This window comes from Sabethes cyaneus, chromosome 1, assembly GCF_943734655.1.
Source record: "Sabethes cyaneus chromosome 1, idSabCyanKW18_F2, whole genome shotgun sequence".
NCBI lineage: Eukaryota > Metazoa > Arthropoda > Insecta > Diptera > Culicidae > Sabethes > Sabethes cyaneus.
This window is the reverse complement of record NC_071353.1, coordinates 129,978,728-129,999,991: the sequence shown is the minus strand read 5'-3', so window position 1 is coordinate 129,999,991 and position 21,264 is coordinate 129,978,728. Positions and strand designations below refer to the sequence as shown.

The window sequence follows — 21,264 nt, the reverse complement described above, 5'->3', positions numbered from 1 at the left end:
GCGTGTGTTGAAACGCTCAATAAATTTGTGACGAGTAGTCCAGGACCGCTGCTAGATGCTAGATGCTAGGATGCTGCTAGAAAAGAAGCAAACAAATAGTATTTGCATTTTCAAGGGGGAAATATAATAGATAGCTCGTTGATGAGTAGCGAAAATAAAAGGGGTCCACGATTGCTGCCCTGGGGAACGCAAGAATGCATCACTAGAAGAACGATCACTAGTAGCAATCGCAACTTAGCCAAGTGAGACAGAGTTTCTGTTGGACGAATTCACATTGTGTTAGGCAAAAAGTGCACTCTGTTCAAATTGAGGATTGGCAACTTGCTCACTAAGCTGAACTAGCAATGGCAGGCCAGCTGCTTTCTTCTTGGAATTAACAAAACGCTAGAATCATCTTGGATTTCTGCGCATAGTTGAGTGTGCTAGAGTTGAATGCGTACCGAAATCATTTGTGTTTTTTGTATTTAATCGTTACTCGTACAGTTGAACTGCGGTTTCCTAAACTAAGGGCGATCCAATAGTATCTTCAAAAAGCTGTAGCGCTGCTCTTTTTTAATCTGCGTAAGCGTTTTTTGGACATAGAAGACAGGCAGTGGTTATAGGTTAGACTCAAATTTAGTCATGAGTGAAAACAGTGATTTACAGATATTTTGATGGTAAACATTCGAAGTATTGTTCGAAGAGTTAAAATCGGCAAAGTTATTGCTGAACAGTTATGCGATCAGATCAGCAGAACTACATCATAATTGTACTCATTTGCAACTGGAAAGAATAGATCTCTCTTCGGCTTCGGATGGGCAGAGAAAGATTTTACATTACTAGTTGACACAGCTCCGTTGTTCGACTGTTCGACGTTGAACCCCTGCATACACTAGCACAAGGATTAGCGGCTTGGCGAGGAACGATGTAATCGCAGAAATTTGCATTGCTACGGACGGAGGAAATTTCGGAATGCTCTCTTAAAATGGTAAGTAATTACAAAAAATAATTATTTGAGTTGGTATTTCGCAAAAACATATCGGTTTTCAAGACAAGACGGGAGTCTTGGTGCTTTGGCTTTTGGTTTTTGAACTGCTATTTGCCGTGAATAAATGCACCCTACCATATGAAAACTGATTTATTCCGTACAAACAAATTGATTTTTGACAGCACAATCAAAGAATATGGACTTTTTCGAATCAATTCGTTCACTATCATATGAACCCCGGTCGTTCAAAAGCCAAAATGAGCCGTCTAGTGGAGTTATCGAGACGGTGAAACTACTTTTAAGCCTCCACAAACTCATAATAAATGACAAGTTTAAACACTAGACTCAGTCCTAGAGAAAACACTCAAGCCATGAAACTTCCAAAAGAAGGCGAGAGCTTACCAAAGTCTGTTGATAAAAACTCATTAGGCCGCTGCTCCCCCACCGACCTAATGAGGAAACTTTTAAAAGCCCAAAACTGGACACATTACCTCCTGTGATGGTAATTATTACCGCATAATAAACACTGCGGTATTCATCGGCCACCACCACGTGACCACGGGTACGGACAGGCACTCTGAAAAGGTGTCGAGGTATGACATTAAGCGTAAAGTAACATGACTCTGGCGTACGTTACTCAACTCCCGGACCCTGAATCATCATCATCGTCGTCGTCAGTCCGTCAGACGTCGTCAGAGACGTTGATTGCCGAACGTGTTCAGCATCGAAGTCCGTCCGACTGATTATGATTTATGACGAATCCTCCATCGGTAATTTACAAACTGATGGAACAGCCAATGTTTTATTGTGATGGATCTTGTTTTTTTATCACCTCCAAGCACACAGACCTACACTCGTCTCCGCCTCGTCCGGTTGGATGCACGGTGGCTAATGATAAGTTACACTGACAGACGGAATGCGACTGCGCCACAAGTCATAAAATCTTACACTCCATCGTCATGTCAATAAGCTAAGCCGAAGGCAGTCTGATCATCGCAAACATCAATCCATCCGTGTGTATATGATCACGGATAGTGAAAGTAGCTGCTGTAAAGGTCATTGAGTTCACGGTTGTTGCTTTGACTCACCTGTGTAAACGGAAGCTGCTCGGAGTTGGCACCGCATTCGCAGACACTCTGTTCCACTACTCGCATGGCAAATCGTTGATGGGCGACACATTGGGGCGTCTCGCAGCTGTCCCCATCGGCTGGGGACAGATGCTGATGGACGCGGTGCAGCAGCAGCTCGAAACATTCGGCGGCGTCACCCAGGCAGCCAAGTGGAAAACGTCGGCCGGCCAGTGGGCCACTGGCTAGGGCTCGTCGGAGCGGTTCCGGACAGAGGGCAGGCTCCGAGCTGGTTTGCAGCTGGGAGAAGAGTTCCTGTTTGGGGGAGAAACAAAAAAAATAGATGAGTGTGATTATAGTCCGGTTGGTTGATGTGGTTGGTTTGGGGTTAAGCACTCACAACGACCGAATTGATGCAGGACATGTATTCATAGTGCTGCTGGTGGACGCTTTCCGTTTTCATTCGGTTGATCACCTGATGATAGGAAATGTCGTTCGACAGGCAGTGACTTGAGGTGCTGATGTGATTTGGACTGTAGCTTGTGATATCACAATACGGGTGGTACTGAGCGACTTGCGCGGTTTGACTATGCACGGTTCTGGAGTTAGTTTTTGGCAGTGTTGCACTTGAGGTAGGTTGAAGGTAAGAAGGCGTCGTTTGGGTGGAAAGGTTACCGGTTTGCGTCCCACTAGCGACGCTAGTGGTGCCACCAGTTGCAGCAGCACCCGACGCCGGAGCTTCTTTCCGCTTGTAGCGAAATTTGATCATTGTTGCCGTCGCGTTGTTTTCTCCAGCTTTTCCAATCCGATCAACGGCCCAGCCGAAAGCCGAACAGCGGACGAAAGAAAATCACCTAATAATCTGTGGAAGACGTGTTTCGAAACTTTTATTTTCTAGACGCTTCGCTACGGTCGAACAGCGTGAAGGGATTATTTGGTAACCTTGGTAACCCGATGATACACCCACGGGTGGACGTGGACACAGACGCGGATGGTGTGGAGACATCTGTGGGTAGGCAGACGGATTGCATTGCATAACACGGATCGAATCACCTCAAGCAGCGTGAAAAATGTTTGACTCATCATCGTTAAACTATGTCGAGAATTTCCTTTGCGCGTTCCTTATGTAGTGCAGTCCCGATACTTCAAAAATCCGTTTCGTTCGACTACACGCCGCATTAATGGCTTCGAGCGGGCCGGCAGGTAAGGGCTGACCGTAAAGAAGAATACCAGCAGAAAGAACGCGTCCGCGTGGTCTGCTTCGTCAGCGGAAATGCGCGTCGCGATGAGTCACCTCAGCCTGAGCGAGTGAGTGAGTGTGGACGACAAGAGCCGACTGACGTAAAGCTTTGTTTAACTTTCCTGCAGGTCTGGCAGGTTTTTGTTTCACTTTCGCGAAAGTGCTGCTTTTTTTCACGTTCAATGCAAACAATTGTTTACAAGCTAAACGTAAATAGCCTCGTTTTGTCATCGACGCTGCCAGCGCGACGAGCTGGCAGCTCGCCAGCGAGCGGTGAAAGGCGATCACTTCAGCTGTCACTCGTGAAGCAAGCGATTGTGACGACCGGAAACCGACCAAGTTCCAGATCTGTTTCACCGCCCCGCCGCGGGCGGAAATCTGCTCCAAGTTTTGGAAGAATCCAATTAAACGCCGTGATCCCAGAATCCGATTAAATAATGCTTACTGCGCTGCGGGTGGATCTTATGGGTGAAACAGAAAACCGGCCCGAAAAGCTTACCATTTATGCGACGCGAACTGTGACGCAGTTAGCGTGTCCCCACAACCACCACCACCACCCCTCAGCACGCACCGAAGGCGATTCGATAATCGGCAACTTGACGCCGCACGGGTCGTAATTTTTCTTCCAACGCCTTCTACGTCGTCCTCGTCGTCGTTGGTGTCATATTGTGGTGACATTTTTTTCTTTTGTCTTGAAGAATGATGTCCAATTTCAACACCAATTTTGAGCCCAATTTTAATTCTAGTTTCAAGTTCAATTCCGAATACAATTTCAAGTGCAATTCAAATCCAATTTATTCCCAGTTTCAAGTCAACTTTGATTTTAAGTCCAACTTGAAGTAAAATTTTAAACCCGAATTCAAGACCAATTTCTAATCCAGTGAAGTGATGGTGGAAAACTGCGAATGCCATTCACATGCAAGCCAATAAGCATTTAAGTCACCTTAAATGCTACTCAAAAATTACTTTGGCAAAATATACAGCTACTTTACTGCTTATCCTCTTATAGTGCTGACCATGCTTATTTGCGGCTAATTACCGACTAGAAGAATTTTAGTAGAGTTTTGAATGTCAATTTAATGCTGTGAATCATTCAAAAAGCTAATAAACAGCAATGTGCAGTATAAAATGGCAGATATGCTAATGAGGGGCTGATTTACTGCTTATGTTAGTGCTTATTGGTTACCTCGGAATACATCTAGAGGTAGTCCTTCACCTGCTGTTCAGCACAGAGCACGAAGGAATATAAAAACAGCAAAAAGTTGAAAAAAAAACGACGGGAAAGAAAAAAACGGAAAACGAGGCAAAAAAGGATAAAATGAAAGAAGGAAAAACGAGAAAATGGGGACAAACTGGAATAAAATGAGAAATAAGGAGAATAACGGAATAGAAAAGTGGAAAAGAAATGAAGGAAATACAGGGGCAGAAAAGTGGAGAAATAAAAACAGTAAAGGAAAAAATTGAGACAGAAAAAAAAGCAAAATGAAAAAAAAATAATGTAATGGAAAGAAAAACAGAACGTGATTAAGCATGAGAAAAAACAGCACTTAATAAAAGGAACAATGGAACAGAGGAAAACAAAAAACGAGGTAGAAGAGCAATTATAAGGGAAAAAAGACTTCCGACTGAGACCGAAAAAATGAAACAGAACCAAAACGGGATAGAAAATGACAAAAAAACGAGCCAAGAAAAGAAAAAAACGGGACTGAATACCAAGAAAATCGGAAAGACATAAAAAGAGTAAAAACAAAATGAAAATCAGGACTGAAAAAACGAAAAACGTAACAGGAAAAGAAGAGAAACAGTGGGAAGAAACAGTAGGCAGATAAAAAAAACGAGAGAAAAGAGGGAGAAGGAGGCACATACAGGGAAGACGGGCACAAAAAGGTGACAAAAAACGTAGTAAAACGGAAGGGAAAAGATGGAACGGTACGAGTAAAGAAAGATGAAACAGAAAACAAGATAAGCTAAAGGGCAAAAAAAGAATAGCGGCAAAAAACAGGAGAAAATAAGAAAAACGGACCAAATAAGATGATGAGAAAGTGAAAAGGAGAAAATAAGTCGAAAAAAACGGGAAATCAGAAAGAAAAACCGGACAGCAAAGGGAAAAAGCGAGCCAAAAACAGAACAAACGTGACAGAAAAGAAGAATAAACGAGGCATTGAAAAGAGAAAAAATGGGACAGTTGAAGACGTAAACCAGAAGAAAAAGAGATAAAAAGAGTTAAAAAAACTAAAACAGGAAGCAGAGAAGAGAAAAAGGGAAAAGAGAAGGCGGAAAATAGAGAAGAAAATATCAAAAAACGTATGAAAAACAAAAGAAAAACCGTACGAAATGCAGAAAAACGGGAAAATTAAACAGGAAACGGATACAAAAAAGGAAAAACGAGAGAAAAACCTGGTAAAACAGAAGCAAAAAGTGGAAGAAAAAATGAGAATAAAAACCAACAAAATGTTTTTATATCAAAAAGAAACAAAACAGAACAAATAGTGGAAAAACGGGGCAGAAAAATTGACTCTTTCGTAGATAAAATGTGTAAGAGCGTAAGATATTAAAAGGGCCAGCCGCAGGCTGAAAACCTCTTAAATAAAGAATAATAAAAATATCAATCTTAGTTTCAAGTAAAAGTAAAACTGCAAATTCAAATTGATCCAAATTTAAGTTTGATTTAATATCCAATTGTAAGCTCAATTTTAAGTCAATTTTAAACTTTGATTTCAAGTCTAATTTCAATACTAATTTTAATTTCATCAGCTCGACGACTTTCACACAGTTTCATGTCCGATTTCTGCTTTAATTTCTACTTCAAGATCCAATTTCAAGTTCCATTCCAAGTCTAATTCAGTTGTGTTCAATGTCTAATAAAAATTGAAGTTCAATTTCAAATCGAAACGTCTAATTCTGTTTTCAGTTCGATTTCATGTCTAATTCCAGGTAAAACTGTCAGTTCAAATTACTTCCAATATAAGTCCAATTTCAAATTTTCAAGTCAATTTCTAGTCCAATTTGAGGTAAAACCGCAAACAAACAGACGGGACACTCGCATTAATTTCATCGTCCATGCAAAAAACAGTCATTTTACAGAAAAACCATGTTTCGCAACATGCCCACACTGTAGCGCTCGAGTGTTGCTTCGAGTTTTCATTCCAAGAGCGGCTTTTTTGCGACAAGCAAATTAATTACGTAAAAGTAGATCCAGTCACTCTCAACTTCAAGTTAATGTCCAATTCAAGTGCATTTTTTAAATGAAAATCCAATTTGAAGTCCAAATTCATGTACCTGCAACTACAATTCTAATCTTATGTCAATTTTAAAGCTAATTCGCAATTAGATTTGAAGTAGGGTAAGGAACGGCTTAATCAGAGGTCACCTATTTTAATTATTTGAACATAAATGAGCTTAAAATGCAGAACTTTGTTCATATTTTCATAATTTAAACCATACATGTAATTCATACATGTACAATTTACTGTGTTTTCGACAAGAAGTATGATGAATTAAAAATTATTTTCACAAAAACTTGCATTTTTTTCAGTTGCTGAAGCGAATCGCCACCTCGCTATTTTGAGAACTGATTACAGCATTTCTAAAAGTCAGGAACTCAATTTTAACATACCATATTGTAGTAGAAATGTGAGCACTTGCGTCGTTTGATGCCGCGGTCACAAACTTATAACTTTGATAATTTGTGGGCAGGTCAGTAAAATTCAGGACTGCTTAAGAAAGCAACTTGGTGATTTAAATGCGTTCGGGCTGATTAAAATTAGTTGCAGTGCCTCAATTTTCAATGTAAAATATCATAAGTTTAGCTTAATAATAGTGACTTTCAGTGGTAATCGCTGAAAGAATTGAAGTTAACAAGAAGATTGATATGCGGATATCCTCTACTTAGTCAACCTATCGCTTTTAACAAGGTAAAACAATCAGTGATGCGACAAGACTGCTTAAAATAGGTTCCTTACCCTTGATATTGAGCTTGATATTAAGCAGAGTATTGATCCATATTAGAGTCGAATTTTATGTCTAATTTCCAGTCCACTTTCAACTTCAATATCAAGTCCTGTTTCAAGTCTAATTTAAAGTACTATTCCAAGTTCAAGTAGCAGCTTTTAAGTCTAGGCGCACATTCTTTGTAAAATTTATTGTAAAAAGTCCCGGAACTGGACTCGGATGTACAAAATTTTTAATCTATTTGGCAAGCATTTTTACGATAAGTACAATAATTGCGTAAATATAAGGCCGCCATCCTAACATTTCTTTAGTTTTCCGGGGGCAAAACCAAGGATTTTGAAAGATCGGTGCCCCACCTTCTGCGTAAATGTCTGGGCACCGCCAGAAAATGATTTTCGTTTAATTATAAAATGTGCCTGAACTTGAGGGCACTTTAAAAGGTGAATGAAATATGAAAAGGTACCATCATTTTTATGGTAAGATTGGGTGAATTGAGTCGTTCGTAACCTTCACGTGACACCATCATCACAGGGTCTTTCGAATTGCTTGCCAGAAATTATTGACATTAGTAGTTGCATTCCGCTTGTCAATCGGGGGGGTTAACGAATGGAAAAAAATGAAGCGGCAGAAGGAGGCGTTAATAGAAATGCAAAACGCGCTATCATCGTAGCAGCGTTTTAAGTGGGCAATTTGGGATTAAAGTGTCAGTCACGATCCACGGTCCACCAAATCAGGTAGGGACGACCGAATTCACCGGAGCCGGACTGGTCAATCATTACCGAAATTGGAGAGTGGAGTGGTGCCGTTTGTTGTGGTTATTATTAATACACGATAAAAAAACTGCACACAGCAAAACGAAGGCGTCGTCGATGACACGACATTGAACTGGTCGATGACGAACGATGGCCGAGTGTGAGCATGTCTCCGGGTCAGCACTTCTGACGAAGTACCCCAATTGTAAATAGAGTTATTATTTTATGACAAAATTTAAAGGTGACAGACTAGCATGCTGCACATCCCGTCACAAACCAGCTGTCACAACAGTGCAAAAAACGAGTAAATCGCTAACACCAGGTTCGGGTTCGGGAGTGTAATCAGCGAAATCGATGGGCCGAACCTCCATTCAGCAAAACCAAGGGGTCACCTGTTTCTGCCGGGCGTGCTTCTGCCACCTCGGTAAAGTGCACCAATTAGGCTACCGGGTGCACTAATTGATCATCATGGGTGAAGGCCCAATAAACCTGCCACAGGCTGTGTGAATAAAGTAAAACACTCATCAGCTGTCCATCAATGGCGCAGTGAAGTTTCGGTAATTGCGTTTGCCCCTCGATGCGATAATAGCCCTTCAAAAAAACTAAAAGAGTGTATCGAAAACATTGCATGCTTTTGACGGGTGCCTCAGTGCAAAATGCACTGTGTTATTTCCGTAACCACGCAACCTGTTCTGCACATTTTGGGTTGTTTAATTGTACACTGTGTGTGTTTAATATTGTTGCCTCTTCCCCGTAACCACCGAATTGTGATGAGTCACATGTGTGTCTGGTCGGCTGACAACCGAAAAAAAAACTCGCATTTTCGGAAACAGAGGTGAATCCCCGCTCGTAAAAATAAAAGCAGGTGAAACTCGAATTTACAGTCATCGAAATAATGATACCAATCGTAACGATGAGAGTAATTCTATTAATACCACAACACAGCAACAGATGGCATCATCTTCGTGGCAGTGGTTATTAATGTAATAACCGCTCATTACTCTTGCGGTCATTTGCTGGGGTCGGTTGGCGAAAAAAAAGTGTCATACAGCATACAGGTAATCCTTGCAAGATCGTCTCCGTCGATCAACAGATGTCGTCCGGTTCACGTGCGTTCGTTTCCGCGCAGGTTACCAGAGGCTACCGCCGATCCCAATTCCCACTGCTGCAGCACCGTACCATACGATTCTCGTACAGCACACGAACCTGATTTTTTCTCGGAACAACAATAAACTTCTCTTCTCATAAAACGTTAGCTTCTTCTAGCAAGTTTAACCATCGGTTTTGCTTCTTCGCATCATAATTGCTTCCACTTCTTAGGATGTAGTAACACGAGCACGAGATCAATGCGAGATCCATTCGCAACACCGATCCATAGCGGAACATAGCACGGTACCTAAGCTGCGATTGCCCCGCACACACATTCCCACAAACACACATACACACACGCGCAGACACAGATAAAAGTAAGTTTGCGCTCAAAATCCAGGATAGCAAGCTGAACAGAATTGAAACAACCGGACGGCGACGGACACGGATTTTCCTCAAAAACACAACCGGTTGGTTCGGGAATTAAATCAAGACTGATTTTGCTGCGCTTGCCATCCCACACACAAGCCTGCGGCGGGCCCGAGCTCCGACGAACTCCGGACAGGTGCGAATGAACGTGTATGGGTGAGCCACTCTCAACCACTTTCAGCGCAGCAGATTACACAAACTTGATCGTTTTTCAACACCAGCACCAGGTAAAACTCGTTTCCAACTTGTTTGTATCGCCTTTTGTTGCACCATTGCAGCGGTCGGCGTGGTGAGTTTCTGGTCGATCCGGTGGTGAGTATCAACCCGAGTCAGCCCCTCGATGTTTGCTTCGTTCGGTTGGCTCAGGTGTGCTGCAGCTTTCTTAAGATTTCTTCTTTTTTCCGTGTGCTACCTTTTCCCCTCTACCCACATCCTCCGCGTTCTGCTTTACCACCCTCTGTAAAGTTTCATTGTGTTGAAGAAGAAACGGACGAAGATCGTGGAAACAGAACGCATTGCAATACCCGTAGCGTAGAATGATCATCAAGAAACGACAACGAAATGGAAGTTTTCAAGAGGGGTTAGAGAGGGTAGACAGTAAATACACTTTTATACGTTCTCGAGAAAAGAGTGTTGTTTGAATTTTAATTCTGAGCTGCAAAAAGCTATAAACAACGCCATGAACCTACGAGAACGCGGGGACCAATCCGTTTGTCCACTTCTGTCTGTATGTGCGGGTTGACAGGCGCAGGTTGCATGGGTTTTGGGTATAAATATAAACAGAACAACTTGCATGAAGATAAATCACAAAACAAAATGCAGCACAGAAAATTTGAGTTGGTGTAGCCAACGAATGACAATACTACCCACAACCGATGATGCTAGGAAGCCGTTTGACCAAAGCCTTCCCCCACGCAGAACAAACAAAGGACGGAGGCGATTAACATAAGTAGAAACTGCCCCCAGCAGTGTGCATCATCCTACGTAATAACGAACAGGTTAATTTGTCGTCGATCAACCGCCGCCGGTAGGCGGTTCTCTTCCGTTCCGTACCGGAACTTTCCCCTTTTATCACGCAAAAGAAAAAAAATCCGTGCTTCCCGCACAAGGATAAGAATTCCAAGCCTGTCTGGCAGGAAATGGTCTTTACATTTCATAAGCTCAGCAACTTTAAGCCGACTCCTAACAAACAATGCACGGGTAAGGACAAAAAACCGAACCGAAAAAAGAGCTAAGTGAAACTGACCGGAAAATCCGTTCGTTATGGGAAAGAGGCGAAAGATTTGTCGGTTGATTTGACGCCTAATTCTGGTGTGGTAGATGTTGGCCGACGGATACGGATCTTTCCATTGACTGGCTGGTTGAAGTTAAGTCGCAGCTTTCAATTTCGGTTGTTTGTGAAGACGACGTATTAGCACACATTAGCATTTTAAATATCGTTAAGTTAAATCGGGCTTACGATCTGAATCGGTCGCTTTTTCGGGTCGATTTTTGAATGCTGCGCAGTATTCTGCTGCGGAGTTCGAATGGTTTCTGGATAAACTCTGTGTTTGATTGGATTCGTTACTGGGTGCTCAACTATTAGCTGTGGGAACGAAATTTCCGAATGGAACTTTGAAGATTCGAAAGCAACACAAAAAGGATAAAAAATAATACGAAAATAACACAATAATGGCTTAAAAATGGCACAAAACTAATAACAAAAACAAATATTCAGTTCGGCGATAATGACAATATACAAAAATGACTCAAAAATTAGACTAGAAATCTCAAAAAAAACAATTTCTGACAAAAAGCTAACAAAAATATGACAAAACAGAATAAAATGTAACAAAAAATAGACAAGAATGAAAAAAAATATAAAGAAATTATCTGAGATCTGATCTGATATCTAAAAAAAAATACAGAAATATGACAAAAATCTGAGAAAAATATGACGAAAACATTAAAGTGTGGCTAGATTATAATTAAAATAGTACAAAACTATGAAAGAGTTATAACCAGGACATAACATAACGTAACCAAAAAATGACACAAATATAACAAAAGTGTAACAAAAATCCGACAAAACTATATTATGACAAATATATTACTAAAATATAACACAGGAATGACAAAAATAGGGCAAAACTGTGACCAAAATAAGATTAAAATATGGCAAAATATTATCAAAATGCAGCAAAGATAACAAAAATATGATAAATATTTGAAATACAGAAATATTGCAAACATAAATCAAAATTGAGTTAAGAATATAACAAAAATAGGACAAAACTGAGACAAAAAAATATGACCAGCATATGACAAAAAATACAGCAGCGTAAAATTAATATACAGTAGAACTTCAAATTTGGCAACAAATGCCAATGCGAATTTGGCAACACATACGACGGCGCCCTTTGCAAGCTCAGAAGGTTTGAACAGAGCAAAAGGGAACGACGCAGACAGACGGACTTAGCGTCGTAGAAAAAACTACAGTGAACGACAAAAGTTTTGTTTTTAGTTAGTGATAAGATTATTCCCTTGTAAGTTTTGTCATTTTGTTTGTTAAAATATGTAAATTAAAAATTGTTTTATTTCTGCTAACAATAGTATCTGATGATGGCTGAATAAAAGACAGTAGGCCGAAACGTAATCGACTGAGTTTTGATATTTCACCGAACGTGATCAATTTGAATACATTCACACTATTTGTGTTGCCAAAATCGGGGCATGCCAAAATCGAACCATGCCAAAATCAAGCCAAATTCGAAATCCCACTGTATAACATTAAATTAAAAGATGGCCAATATATAAAAAATATAACAAAGATATGAGAAAGATATGATAAAAATATGATAAAAAGATGATAAAAAGATGATAAAAAGATGATAAAATTAGGAGAAAAATGTCGCAAAAATATGACAAAAATGTAACAAAAGTATGGCTAGAGTATAACAAAAATAGGTCGAAACTATGACAAAAATATTTCGAAAATAGTATCAAACTGTGGTAAAAATGTGACTTAAATATGACAAAAACTCAACTTTAACGTGACAAAAATATTACAGAGGTATGACAAAATGTTACATAACACCAAAACTTGATAAAAATGTCAATAAAAGACAAAAATGAGTCAAAAATACTATCTATTACCGAAACATGACGAAAATAGCACCAATATACATTTAAAATCTTTTTGTGCCAACACTGTAAGAATTGGAAAAAAATTTCTTACCATTTTATGGTTTCCAATTCTAAGTAATTATTCTAAGGTTTATTGCATTCCTCAAGTGGTTTTCATGACCGATTTCATGAAACCGCTAGAAAAACTACGAGCTCCACTGGAACTTTCTGATGACCACTATAAAACTACCTTCCGACCAAGTGGCCCACTCTTCAAAAGGGTTTTATAACCTCTTCAAAAATAAGATTATAAGCTCAAGCAACCGTATCACGCTGAAAGCAGCAATAAAATCACCGCCGTAATTTAACAAAGCTTTTCGCTTTTCTCTCTGGTAAAAAGGCACATCAGAACTGCTGACTTGAAAATACATCCGTGAGCAGAAAAGTTAATGTTTTACTGTCAGATCAGCTCATGATCGAATTGATTTATAGTGATCAAAATAAAATATCCCGTAGTTTGAATAATAAATTCTCAGCATACTCTGTAGTTGTGCAGCATACGCTCATTAAATTTTATCGTGCACATTGGTATGAATAGGTGGATAAAATCAGTGCACAATTGAAATATTGGCAATTTTGAAAAACTACTTGTTTTATGACAAATGGCCTCGTTTAAAAACATATTTTCGATGTTGAACTCTAATTTTCTTCATAATTACAGCTCATAATTTAATCTCCTACCTATAAAAAAGGGATTTCTGTCTGTCTCTCCGTATGTTCCGTATAGAATCGACAACTACTGCACCGATCGGCGTGAAAATTTGCATGTAGGGGTTTATGGGGCCGGAGAAGGTTCTTATGATGGTTAGAGACCCCTCCCCATACTAAGCGGGGGGGGGGGCTCCCATACAAATGAAACACTAATTTATGCGTAACTCGAGCATAACTCGAGAAGCAACTGGAACCAAGTTTGGCATGAGGGGGTTTTTGGATGCAAGAATATTTTCTATGGTGAATTAGGACGTCTTTCCCCTTTAGGAGAGGGGGCTCCTATACAAATGAAACACAAATTTCCGCATAACTCGAGAACTAATCAAGCAAATGGGATCAAATTTGTCATGTGGGTGTTTTAAGAGGCAGGATTTTTTTCTATGGTATACTGAGAACCCTCCGTCCTTTAACTTTGGGGGGGGGGGGGTCCTATAGAAATGAAACTCAAGTTTCCTTCTGCTAAAATAAATCATTTAAAAAGTTGAACTACTCAGAAACTTGCACAACTCGAGATTGTGACAAAGGTCAACCGAGATTCACGATTTATGTACAACACAGTTTAAATTGCGGCAATACGAAGTTTGTCGAGTCAGCTAGCAGCTCTATAAAACTAACAGATTCATTGCGGTTTGACAAGCAACCGCAATTTTGATTAGTGTGCCATATTGTATTGCTACGCCTAACGTATGGTACGTTTATAAGAAATGAGGCGCAGCCAACTAGTTTTATCGTATCAACAACCACAATCAGTTTGCTTTATTAACAGGTTTATAGCTAACTATAAGTAGTTTTTGACTTGTATCATCTTGGTATTGCTCATTTCCATGATAGAACCAGAGGTAATGATGAATATCGTAATAAACCTTTATAAAATTTAAATAAAACCAAGCGGTTTTAGAATTATTACTTGGAATATATTTAAGTGTACACACAGTAAATTGCGTGTCTATCCGTCAACTATTTACGGACTAACACGTAGGTACATTTGTCACGACAGTTCAATTGCCAAACAGTACACTTTGCTCACTTCTGGTTGCAGCAACTTATTTACGACTGAAATAAGTCATATATCAGCTGGAGCAACTGGTTTGTAACAACTGTGTTAGTAGTGTTAAGAAGAACCAAGAATACGCTGCTTAAGAAATTTCAACTTTCAATCTTCTGTTAATTGTATTTCTTAGGGACTTTCCCGTTTCGTCATGTATACGGAATGGATTACTGTGTAATGTTCTTCCTTACAATCTTCTTTACTTAGTGCAGTGGTGCCCAGGCATAGGCATGGTGCGGGCCAAATCAGATCGCTCATGAATGCCGCGAGCCGCAATAATCTTTGGCCATTCCTGTGCATAACAAAATGTAAAATAGGCGACAACAACAACCATTTTCTAGGAACCACCATAAGATTTAAACCGGAAAGCATTCAGATTCACAACATGCACGACGCATAACGATTAAACTGAGGGACTCCTATGTCATCAAAAATTTTTCTCCTAAGTCCACCATCTTTCGAATCAGTCCGCGGGCCGCACGAATCATCTGAAAGGGCCGCAGTTTGGCCATCACTGACTTAGCGTGTTACAATTGAGAAGCACGTTGGAGAAAATGTACGTAGCGTTGTTCGTATGGAACCGCGTCAAGGTTCAAGGTGGACTCCCTGATTAAAGGAAGCTCCCTGATGGTATCGAGGTGCGACGCTAGTCTAGCAAACCTGTTGTCGTATGCTCAGCTGGGAGAGGCTGTTAGAGTCAATAGGATCGTAGCACTAGCCCCACAATTGTCCTTTACTTTAACAGGTGGCTGCCAAGTTTCAAAAACAGAATGTAGCAATGAGGCTTGGCTTTGCAATTAAAAAAATAGTATTATTGATGCGATGAAAATGGAATCAAGCTCAGTTTTATCCCTGCCTACCCGCCGCACTACGGCGGATCTTGGGAGACGTGGTTAAAATTTTTCAAACACCGTTTCCGTAGCATCATAATACGGAGCAAAAGCTTTCTCGACGGACCAATTTTACACTGTCGTCGTCATTCAACTGGAAGCTCTTTCTAACGCGTTAGATTACCAGAACGGCATAACAGGTGGTCTTTTGCCGATCGGACCTGACCAATAGGTAGTCTCAGCCTAAGCCAGTCATCGGTCCGAATGTCGACTGGGATAAATGATAAACTGTAACAGTCAGTTGCATCGTCACATAAATATCCCGTACTTTTGCAGCTGGCTGCGAAGTCTATCGTATAAAAACGGAAGGTTAAGTTGTGAAATCACTACAAGTGGGGCATCTGTTTTGTTTTAGAAAAGTTCTCCATCCTAGCAGTGGCACATAGGGAGCATCGTAGTAATGATTGGTGGCAGAGACGGATATGCCCGAGCAGTCTTGGTGGAAACGGCTACAAAACAATATAAGCGTGTTTTCTGTGACTGTACTTTCTGACTGTAAACTGAAAGTCTTGTAATTGGTTTTGCGAAAATCTTAGCGATCAGAAATGTCTAAGTTCAAGTTCACTCTATTTAAATTACAATTAACTGCATTTACCCTCACACATTTTACACTAATTACACAGCCGGTCCGATCAAGCTTTGGCACTTATTGTACACTCGTTGAAACACTCAAATGATGTCAAATACTTATTTTAATAAGGTTAGCCATTAAAGTAATTTATTATAATGAAGTTAGTTTAGTAGAAACCAACAAGCGGCATGCACGTTTATTTTATCGTCAAACGCTACAAGGCTTAATCGATTTAACTTGCCATTCGAAAGCAAGCGCGTCTTCCCGAAATAGTAAAAAAAATCAAGGAAAATCTATTTTAGCTATCAGTACAGTGTGTTGCATTTTCAATCTGCAATTTGATTGTGTCGAAATCAAGCAAATGGCATCTATCTGAGCATGATAGTAGAAAAATTCAGGAAGTTACTAATTGATGAGAGTAGCACATAAGCACAAATAAGATCAATCTTAAGAGCTCACTGTGGTTTGAAAGAATAAGCAAGTTAAACGCTAACCCCCGCAATTGATAAAGAAAAGAGTTTTCCCCTTTCACTTTCAGATCTAATCGGATTTATTTGTGTTTTAATAACGTTCCCATCAAGCAAAGACCGGATAGAATTTCTTCGTGAAATAATAATTACATACTACCATTCAATTCCTTGGTAAATTGTGGGAATTTCAATGAAATATCCCTAATTGTAATACGTAATAACAAAAAAAATAAACATGTCTTTTTTTATCATTATGGGTGCACAAAGAAATAAACTTGTCCCGGAAGAGGCTACAAACCCATTCCAAAAAAAATTCTGAAGATGCACTAAAAAGTTCCACTGCAATCAATCCAACAATTCGGCTGAAGGCCGAACTCATCGATGCATATCCGGTCTGGCTGACGGTGCGGTGCGCAAAAAAAATCTAAGTACCTACTAGACAGTGCAATTATGACAGGAAATCAGATAAGCGGTCTTGTCCCTGCCGTTTCTGCCGGATGCAAGTCTGACTGTCGCCGCGTCGTACCTGTCTTTTCGCAATTGCCTTTCCCTCAATTTTCGATGGTTTTCCACATTGCAAAGACGGGTAGTTAATGAATGACTGACTGACTGACGGTAGAACACGCTCGCGATAAGAAGAGAAGGTTCGTCGTCTAACGACGTCGTCCATTGACGACGTCTTTCGTAATTTTTTTCCCTATCGACCACCGTATTCCCCGTAAAAGTCGTAAATCCTCATCGATCGATGAGTGTTTGTTTTGTATGAGCCTCAACGATCGTAAATGTTAGAAGGCTCTTCAGTTGCCCTGGCTCCGGGTCTCCTACCCCGGAGCGACCGACCAAGCAACTCGAAAAAAAAAGAAGTCCAGGTGACGACGGGTGAATCTTCTCGCAACTAACGAACGACTGATGATCTTTTGCGGATGATTGTGACATCCACCAGTCACGATTTTCTGCTATTCGAAGGTATCGATGACTGTTGCTGCTGCTGCTTAGTTCTTATTAAAAGTCGTCATCTAATGAGACATTTACAAGAGAGGGATCAAGTTGATTTCTGCCATCTTTTTTCCCTCTTCGTTGGTTAGGATGATTCAAGGACAGCCTGCTGCGTGAGAAAATGTTGAAGTTTGATCTGTTTCTTTTATTTTTGGGTTGGATAAAGCATTTACTGCTGGCAGTTAAACGAGTAACGAGAGTAACCAGTACACAGGTGGATCAGAACGAGCAACAACCGGCCCACAGCCGGTGCGTAATCGATAATTAAAATCGCCGAAGCCATACGCGTAGGCACTATACCTAGATCCAACCGATCAATTTTGGCCGATCAATCGCCCGGAGTAATTCCGTCGAACAATTCGAAATTTAATTCTCTGTCTCGTTAGGTACTTTTTCTTTCAAACGTTTCGAATTTCGGTGAGGAGAAGTCGAACTGAAAAACAAGTCATTAATAAGAACAAACCATACAATAGATATCTAATTTCCAATTCAATCGTGTGGTGTGTGCAACGTGTTAGAATTTACCTAAAACATTTGTTCGATGGGCGGGCGACTATTAATATTCCTCAAATGTCGTCGGTGGTAAACGATCCACTTCGGTTACTGCAGCAGTAATAAGTTGTGGGGGTTTGTTTGTACATATAAATGTCACACATCTTTTATGATCTTCAATGGCCCGGTTTGGGTGACTGTTAGGGACTCTCAAGTTGAAGTCTTCTTGGATTAAACCAAGCAAATAATTTCAGTTTACCAACCACCCTAACATGAACTCATATAGTTAATAGTTGAGTGATGGCGTTTTTTGAATAGACAATAGAAAGCCGAGAGGTGCTTCGTTTGTCGCGTTTTCAATCAGGATTATAGTGGATCGTTATGCTCGCTCGTTTTGCCGGTATTGATCGCCTCGCGTTTGACGACATTCAAATATGCAGATTTGACGAAGAAGCATAAACTATATTACCATATTTGCGGTGCGATAGGAATATTCAATCAACTTGAGTTGTGTGCGCAGCATTGCTCCTCGGAAACAGGTTCCTTCTATGTAAATAAGATTTTCTGCATCGAATTATAAAATTATTTTTAGAAAACGTCGCTAAAACTTTGATTGAAGCAGCTTTAATTCAACATTTTCAGCGATTATCAGCAGCAACAAGCCACTGCCCTGCACACCAGGCTGATTCAAAGCTAAACTTAATTAACGTTCGTTCCCCCGTTCTTGGCTCTTGCTGCTCACCGGAGGGGATCACTTCGTTCAGCTTGATCGCCTATACAAAGTAAAGAAAAATCTAATTTACCGCACGTTTGCCCAAAAATTAGCACCTTTGATAGGCAGGTACGCGCTGTCCGTTCCGTTTGGTCTTCGGATTCGTCGTACTTGTACTTCCTACCCATTTCCTGCCGCTCGCGGAACTACAAAGTCAACATTACAAGACAACTTATACGTTATTAGACTCATGTAGAACATGTGCCGGCCCGCGGGCGAGGCGCTTTTTGGTTTTACGCAAGCCGCGTGTTTGACTGACGCCGTTGTTTACTCAACTGTAGTTACTCCTCTCCGATGCTGATGTCTTGAGATAAAACTGTGTTATCAGCTCTTTTTTTGGAAACGAATGAATGAGCTCCACTGTTTCTTCATCTCCCCCAAGCAAATATTGACTTTTCATCATCATCATCATCATCATCAACAGTCGGTGACATATTACTGCATGAAAGATAAGACCCATCTTTTCGCATCCAGAAAAAACAGCTAACAACACGTTTGTATGTTGTTTTGTGTTTGACTTCTCGTTTTCCTCCCGTTTTACTACATCTTTGGTTGGCTTCCCTCCGCCCTTCCGCGCGCAACCGAGCAACCAAGATCGCTCCGATGTGGGTCGCTCTAATGGGTTTCTGCTGCTGCTGCTGGTGGTTCTCTTCTTACCTTCTTAGACACAGAAACATTGTATATGGTTCGGTTGTCCGTCTGTACCAGTACCTGTATCTGTACCTGTACGACCGTACGGCCATATTTGTGTAAGATATTAGACTCACAGTCACAGCACAGCACAGCACAGGAGGTCAAATCAACCGTAACCGTTCGGGGTGTTGGTGAAGAAAACACGGACCCGATCGCCGATGGATGCTAGGAAAGAGGAAACCGATCAAGTAACGAACCCTCTCGAAAGGTAAACTTTCCGAGGGCGAGGTGTGCGGAAACAACGGTGAAGTTTGGTGGGAAACGTTTCCGAGTTGGTAGTGGTGAGACGAGACACGATCTGTGGGTATAACCTGTATGATGCAGCCCAGCAGTTGGCATGGAGAGTTTCTACAGTTTTTACAATCTCCGTTTGGAACGGTTTGGGTCGAACGAAGATTTGTGTACTGTCTGACCGAGATTTCCGACTGTGTACGGTTCCATGTCTGAGGATCTGATGCGAATTGAGAGTAGACATAAACAAACGCCGAAATGTAGGCAGCACGTGTGCTGACTAAAATTTACTCGACGAACTGCCAATTGACGACGACACGTTTGGTCGATTTTTATTGTATAATTCTCCACCATTACCGACCGACCACCATCAAAAGCAGTCTGTTGGAGTAAATTTGGTTTCGAAGATGAAATAAGCAAAATTGGCTTAAATAAATAATTGCGGTAGGTACCCACGTATACGTAGGGGCTTCGCGAAACTGAACTGAGAGTGAAATTTGAGGCACGCTTGCATTGTGAATCATTCTTATACCCGCAATCGGTTATGGTCAGGTATGATCGAATAATTGCTGCTTTGGTTGATTTGAAGAGCACACAAAGAACCATTCGATTTCTATTGGTTACCGCTGTACACAGGGAAGACCTTCGTTTGACTGGATACGCTTTACTGGACAAATTACGTGCCGAAGTTTTGGAAACATTTATAGGATTCAACATTCGTTACTCTACTGTTTTACCTGACTCACTGCGAATATGCGTATTATTGAAATAAAACGTAACCATACGTTTTATTCGTTTATAACGCATATTCAGTCAATATCGATAACAAACGATTTTTAATAAGTTGTGCTTTTGTTATTGCATTTAATTTGTAAAAAGTTGCATACATAACAATTCAGTTTCACAATACAATTATTGCGTACTACTGGCACATGAAATATAATGTTTAAGTACGTTATTTTTAGTGATCAAAATTAACGATATTTTCGATACAAGGGCGATATTTTTCGAAACCTTTCGAACCAACACGATCCCGCGAATACAACGCATTTCGCAGTGAGTCAGGTAACACAGTAGGACATTAAAACCTATCAAAAAGGATGTAAAGTGTTGAAATCCGCAGGTTTTACCATCAATATAATGAATTTTACAAAGAAAACTTTCACTTCTACAGTACATTTTTTTAGATAAACAAAAGAACTGAAAGCTCAAGTGTAAAGAGCTTTATAAGTGGTTATTTTATTAAGCAAGGCACAAATTACACACAAATGAAATTTTATGCTTTAGAGTGCAACTAGGTATTTGACAGTAGGGTTGTTGATATTTAAAAAATAATATCGATATCAGTAATATCGATATTTGCGTTTGCGATAATATTGACATCGATATTCATATCGGATATCGATATTATCGATGTTGCGAAAAAACTGCGTAACTGCTTGAAAAGGTGCGATTTGGGACCATTCAATAATGACGTCCATTGCTTATGAGGGGAGAGGGGGGTGTCAATTTTCTAACAGGCTGTGACAAAGGGGGGGAGGGGGTCTAGGCAAACGTGACATCCTTCGAAGAAAATTTCATTTTCATCAAAAGGCTGCAAAAATTTGCGCTTTATTTCGATTTACAAACTTATCTTACTCCAGAAGATCGCAGTAGGGCCCGACATCGTCAAAACAAATAAATGAAACAGATTTGCTTCACCCAAGAAGCGACTTGTTTCGTTTGTTGAA

The 21,264-nt window shown here is 40.4% G+C and overlaps 1 protein-coding gene across 1 annotated transcript in view; it reads right to left on the bottom strand.

Moving 5' to 3' along the window:
* LOC128739408 (uncharacterized) overlaps positions 1 to 21,264 on the bottom strand; it is a 212,932-nt gene that overhangs the window by 21,518 nt on the left and 170,150 nt on the right. Inside the window, exon 4 of the mRNA XM_053834896.1 lies at positions 2,056 to 2,349. Coding sequence (XP_053690871.1) covers positions 2,056 to 2,349 — 294 coding nt within the window. The remainder of the gene's footprint in view (positions 1 to 2,055; positions 2,350 to 21,264) is intronic.